This window comes from Cenococcum geophilum, assembly GCF_001692895.1.
Source record: "Cenococcum geophilum 1.58 unplaced genomic scaffold K441scaffold_15, whole genome shotgun sequence".
In the NCBI taxonomy this organism is placed as follows: Eukaryota; Fungi; Ascomycota; class Dothideomycetes; order Gloniales; family Gloniaceae; genus Cenococcum; species Cenococcum geophilum.
In genome coordinates this window covers 811,237-818,045 of record NW_027137573.1, presented here as the reverse complement: position 1 = coordinate 818,045, position 6,809 = coordinate 811,237, and the positions used below count along the sequence as shown (strand labels likewise).

Genomic DNA, 6,809 nt, shown 5'->3' with positions numbered 1-6,809 from the left:
CCTACCTATCTACCCATTTTATAACTTTTAGGTTAAGCTTATTTATATTAATTAGGGTTTTAAGGGCTTAATACAGCTTTGCCTTAGTTATAGCGTCTACTAAGTTATCTCTACCGCTGATCTATTTAACCTTTATAATCTCGCGTCGTTTATAAACTTAACGTAAGCATATTAGGTTAACTATAAGCCTCTTCTCTTATATCACACGGGAATGCAGGTGTATAGTGGTGTGAGGACTCTATAAGGTAGAGCAGTCTCAAAGGATAAGAATATATACAACAGGCGAAAGCAATCACGTGATCTCAGGAAGCTCCTGTGGATGTCCACATACCCCCCCCTACTAACATCTTATGTCGTACCTAGCTTGACTAAGCAGTCGTAAAGGGACTTTAAATTGGTGCATAAGACTAGGGGTAACTGCTCCAGTTATAGGATCTTCTAGACTGTTAATTTGATTGCGGCTGCTATATTAAAGCTATAGGCTAGTATATATAGTTTAGAAGCTAGTACACTGCCGGTTACTTATTTGCACTTAATTAAAGACTAGTATAGAATATTTGCGTCCTAATTATAGTCCATAAGTACGATTATAAAGCCGATTTGCGATAATAGGTCTCTGTTATTGGTAAAGGAGGCGTCCGTAAATACTATTACGCTAATAGAATTTAGGTCTAGCGGTATAAAAGTAAGTCCTCTTATTGCATTGTCAATCTGCTATTAAATGCGCTTATTAAGCTACTTAATATTTTCTTCTTACGGATCTACTGCCTAGGCCGTAAAGGGTAAGTTATAGGCAGATTTAGGTTGGCAGACTATAGCAATATAGGCGCCTCTTGCACGCTATATAGTATATTAGTCCTTCGTATTTATAGTCTTATAGGTCTCTCCGCGGGAACTAGTAAGGTTTATAGGCTTTACTATAACAAGCTTTAGGTTTTAAGCTTAGCATTCCTAGGTTAGCTGGATTAAGTTACCCTTTTATATAATTAAGCCTCCGTTAAACTTAATTAGGGTCTACTTAGTTAACTACTCTTACGGCTTTACTAGGAACTTAGCTTCTTATAGTTTAGTCTCTTTAGCGTCCGTAAATGTCTAGTCCGCTAAAAAGAGGGTATTATCTATTTAGAGTTTAACAATACTAAGGCCGTTTAATAGGGTGTATAGGAGGTAGGGGTTATAGGTTGACTATTCTATCTTAAGTTTACGGACGTAATGCTGGTAGTATGTCTTAAACTAGTGGTTTCTAGCTTCCGGCACTCTATAAAGTGGTTTTATAACCTATAAGACTATTCCTGGTTATAGGTTAAGCTTATAGGGTAGTCGTATAAAGATATCTCTGCTTAGGTAGGTACTAGACTGTATATAGGCTTACGAGATATCCCGTAGGTAAAAAGCTACGGGTTTACTTTGCTGTAGGCCGGGTATAAGTATAAGTATAATCTATTAGCTAACTCGTTAGATTATAGGCGATTATATAAGGACTAAGTCCTTTCCTTAGTCGTTATAAGCTTATATAATAAGCCTTAATTTTTTAAAAGCTCTATTAATACTAGGGTGCTTAATTTTATTAATAAAGCGTAAATTAAATATACGGACGCCTTGCGGAACGTCTCTCTCCATTATAACTATAAAGATACCCTTTTTAAGTAGCCCGTTAATCTCTTTATGTCATAAGTCCGTAAACGGGGTTTCCTATACTAGAACTAATATATCTATAGGCGGAGATTGCCTTACGGATATTCCTGCGGAGGTTAGGTAATTCTCTATTATAGTATTCTTAGTTATAGAGTGCTTTTAGGGGCGTCCTTAACCACGCTTTATAGTAGGTTTAGTAGGTTTAGTGGGTTTCTAGGGGACTTTTAGGGTAGGTAAGGGTGCTTCTAGTTCGTTTAATTTAGTAGTTGCTTCTGGTTTGTCTAGTTTGGTAGTTACTTCTAGTTTGTCTGGCTTAACGTTATGGGTGTTTTTGGACTAAAAGTAGGGTTTTATGGACGTGCTTCTGAAGCTAGTTGGCCCGCTAGGAAGCTATATACAGCACGTCTTGTTTTCTACGGCTAGTAGATAATAGGGTCTATTTTAGCTGCCGCTTTTACGCTATATAAGGACTTTAGAGTTAAGTGGGAGGTTGTATACTAAGGTTGTATTAGGTCCGTTACGGTAGTATAGGGCGTTATTAACAGTTTGTTTGGCCCGTAGCTTAACTATCTCGGCTATTACCTTCCGTATTACAGCTGCTCGTTCCGTAATAGATGGGGTAGGAGGGCCTAGGTTGTTTATTTTTAGGTAAGCTCTATAAACTAAAAGGGTGGGTACTAGTCCGTTAGGGCTAGCGGTGTCGTTAATAGCTTTTACGGCTATCTGTAGAGCCAGTTCCTTTTAAATGTCCTTATATTTGTCTATAATAATCTAGTAAGCTCTTTATAGGGCTGAGTAAGCTCGCTTAATAAGCCTAATAGACCAATATGCCTTAACTAGGACAGCTTTTATTAATATAGCCATGGCCGTAGTATACTGCTAGAATTCCTTACTGATAAAGTTCCTACTGGCGTTGTGGGTAATATATTTAGGGGGTCCAACGTATATATTAATCTAGTAAGTCTATAAAATATCCTAAGTATGTTTTGCGGATATATTTTACAGCTAACGGGCGGCTTAATAGCGGGTTGCCTCGTTAATTATATATAATACTAGGCTGCCGTTAATGTATATAATGTCTACGTACACTAAGTGGTTGAAATTAAGGTCTTTATAAAGAGTAAACTTAAATCGGCCTGGGGAACGTCCGTATTTCTAGCAGAAGGAGTAGTATTTAGTTAGGTGGTTAACTGCCTTCCTATTAACGTTGTTATGTCTAGAGCGTTTAAGGACTCTATATAGCTTTTTAGCTAATAAGTAGCCGAAACGGCGGTGCAGGCGGTGGATTTCCGTACTGGTAAGGTAGCACGGGTTATAGTCGAAAGATTCCTAAATGTAGGTCCGTAAAGTCTCTCCCTATATAAGGAACGGGAGTCTAAATTGTTATGTAATTAGTAAGGTAATATACTTACTTTCTAGGGTAGTTATAGAGCCAATTAGGGTGTCCGTAATATTATTGTAGTATACCTATAACCTGTCTATATCTATAAGACAGAGTAGGAAGGGGGTGTCCGCTTTTACTACGTGGAAGTTAACTAGGCTAATTAAAGTCTTAACTTTAACTAATCTAATTAATACGGTTAAGCCAATGCCGAATTAGACGTTTACGGCCCTAGTTTACGTAATATTAATGTCCGTATTGTTATTTATAGTAGTCCTATATACGAGGTATTATCCGTAGCCTACGGTAGACTTCTTAAAGGCACCTGTGTTAATTATAACACCGTAGAATTCCTTAGGGGTATAGCGCTCTGTGGTAATATATGCAAATAGGTCCTGCTTATAATCTATAACGTCCGTAATAGGGGTGCTTATAGAATGGTTTTTGGGCGCAACTAAATATATAAAGGAATGGTCGGCTAATATAGTTATAATATTGAAGGCTTAGCTGTCTGTAAAAGGTCTAAAAATGGTTAAGAATGTCTCTAAGGTCTTTTATTCCTAAGCGTTTAAGTTAAAGTTAATTATAAGGGCTTCTATTAACTTATTAGGGGGCTCTTCTACTTCCTTTCCTTTGTATTCTAAAATAAACTAGTTAATATAGCTATTAAGTCTCTTCCTAGACTTGTTACGTTCTTCCTAGATATACCTTATAGACTAATATCCTTCCTTACCGCACACGAAGCACTTCTAGCTGGTTCGTCTATGGGGGTATATTTTCGTGCGGGGGTTGCTATAGGGATTACGGGTAAGACTTAGTTGGTATAGGTGCTGCTGGCGGTAGCGGCGGTCCGTAAAGTAGACGTTTAAGTCTATTTATGGATATTAAATATCCGTAATAAAGGCTTAAGTGCTGCCTGGTGGGTTTAAGACTTTGTATATTATAATAGAGGAGCGTAAATTATTAATAAGGCCAGCTAAGGTATCTATAGGCTTATAGTAGGCATACTTATAGGGCTCTACTTCCTGGCAGGCTATAATAAGTTTATTGTACAGGAAGTCGTCTGTTTAAAGCTTAACGTTAAGGCCGTACTATAGGTGCCGGAGGTCTTTAATAAGAATTTGCAGGCACTCTATAGTCGATTTTTTAGTGTTCTTGTCAATTATGGTCCGTAGCTTAGTTGCATTCTATTAGGTAAGGATATTACGCTTATATTCCGGTCCTTTAAAATAGTTACGGGTAGCTTTATATAGCTTATTAAAGGGAACACTAAGGGGGTTGCTCTTAAGGTTAGTATAATAGTGGTTAAGTGCTAGGCCGCGCAGTATGGTAGAGTAGGCTTAGCTGAATTTCTGTTTAGGAATATTAGCCTTCTGGCAGAGGTCCGTAAAGATAGTTAGTTTGAAGTTAAAATTGTTATTTTTACCGCTATACTTGGATTCGTCGGTGTAGAGCTTAGCTAGGTTAGCTAGCTCCTTGCCGTAGGTCTTTACTTAGGTAGTTTACGGATTTATAACTTAGGTAACGGAAGGGGTTTGGTCCATATTTTGGTTTATAGGGGTATTATAGTCCGTGATTTAGGTTACAGTGGTATTATAGTCTATAACTTAAGTATTAGGTATACTTTGGCCAGTAAGATCAATTCTAATACCACTTAGGTTTGTGGAACGAATTTAGTTAAATGGGTTAGCTATAAGGCTAGAGATTCTATTAAGTTTAAAGGAGGTAAAGAGGTCGCTGGTTTTAATGTGATCTAAGATCTACTCTTTAGTTCATTCCGTTTAGTCCTCCTTATATAGTATATCGTATAGAGACCGTGTAATAGTAACTCGTTTATCCCTTTTAACCTATACGCCTTAGTAACGTAAAAGGGTTTATAGGTTACGGATAGCAGTAGGGTTATAAGCCTTAAAAATAGCTTCCGTAAAGTCCGTAAAGTCTTCCTTATATTGCTCCTACAGGTCGTTATTTATAAGCTTAAAATGTCCGTATTTAAGGATTTTGTATTTAATATAGTTGTTAACGTTAGTTATAAACATAAGGTCGACTCCTTAGCTCCATTTCTCTTAACCTTTATTAATCTGCTTGCTTGTGTCTGCTATACTATATAGTATAGTACGTAGCGGGTAGAAAAGGTCTTGTAGTAGTCTGTAAAAGCGGTTAGCGGGTCTATAGTAGTTCGCGAGAGGGTAGGGGGTTCCGTAAAGGTCTATATTCGCGTTTATAAACTTCTAGTAAACCGTACTAAGACTTAAATAAGTATACAGAGTTGGTAATAGGTCTGTAATCCCCGACTTCCAACCTTCTAGCAGGTTGTACTAGGAGTTTAAATAGGTGGTCGCTGTCGTATATCGCTTAGGGGGAGGTATTAAGTAATTGCTGATCTGTGCGCGCTTACTAATTAGTGTTTGTACTAATTTAGTGGCACGAGTGAGTTAGATCTAGGGGCATGAAATACGTATAGTATTATATGCTCGTTTAGATAATAATGACTATTGATTATATAAAGCAGACTACGTGGTCTATATACTAATACACCTCCCCTCTAATTAGTTTGTACTTTATAAGTGCACCAAACGCGTAAGCGAGTGGTTAGTACACTAAACGCGTAAACGCGTACCTAGTATACCGAACACGTAAGCACGCAGTTGGTATAATAGGTGCTATAATTATATAGTAGTGTTTAATATACTTCTACCTTACTAACTATATAACTATAAGATTAAGATTTAGTAGATTAAGGAAAACACCCTTAGCTTTAGCCCCCTTTATAAGCAGTTTATTACTAAATTATAAGCTATAAAGTAGTATCTTATTAATAACCTAAATAAGGGCTTTATTAAGCCTAGCTAAGCCCCTTTTACCTTACCTATTCTCTTTATTAAAAAGCTAAATAAAGGACTCCGCTTCTATATTAATTACTATAAGCTAAATAATATAACCTATAAGGACCGCTATCCACTACCCCTACTTAATAAAACTCTAGCTTAAATAAGTAGAGCTAAGGTTTTTATAAAGCTTAATATTTGCTAAGCCTTCTACTAAATTAGAATAAACCCTAGGTTTAAGAATCTTATTATATTTTAGACCTATTACAGAATATATAAATATAAGGTACTCCCTTTTAGACTAACTAATAGACTAGCTATATACTAGCGGTATATAAATAATATACTTTTTAACTACCTTAATAACTTCTATATAGCCTATTTAAATAATATTATAATCTACTTTAAGAATAAGCTAAAATATAAGGAGTATATCTATAAAGTCCTGTAATAGCTTTATAAGGCTAGCCTCTAGGTTAATATTAAGAAGTTAGAGTTTAGTGTTAAGCGTATAAAGTACCTAGGTTTTATTATTAGTATAAATAGAACTAAAGCCAGCCTAGAGAAAACGGCTATAATTAACTAGTAGGCACCCCTACGGACTATAAAGGGGTATAATTATTTTTAGGTTTTTATATCTTCTACTAATACTTTATTAAAAACTATAGTAAAATTATCCGGCCTTTTAACCGTTTTACTAAAAAAGACCAGCCTTTTTACTTTAATGCTATATATAGGCAGGCCTTTAATAGGCTTAAAAAACAGTTAGTATCGGCTCCCCTACTTACCTATTTTAACCTAAAACGGCCCTTAGTACTAAAAACTAATACCTTAAACGGCGTAATAGCTAGTAATTTTTTCTAAAAGTAACTGGATAGAGAATAGCACCCTATTATATATTATTTAAAGACTATAATAAATGCTAAGCTAAACTACTATATCTATAATAAAGAAATGCTAGCTAT

The 6,809-nt window shown here is 36.0% G+C and overlaps 1 protein-coding gene across 1 annotated transcript; it reads left to right on the top strand.

Annotated features, from left to right (window-relative positions):
• Positions 1–6,178: 6,178 nt before the first annotated feature.
• Positions 6,179–6,430, top strand: K441DRAFT_554176 (uncharacterized protein; the record flags this gene model as incomplete). Its single annotated transcript, XM_067643217.1, has 2 exons — positions 6,179–6,286; positions 6,320–6,430. Coding segments are annotated over 2 exons (219 nt in total), but the record flags the coding sequence as incomplete, so codon positions are not given.
• Between the last annotated feature and the right edge of the window lie 379 nt (positions 6,431–6,809).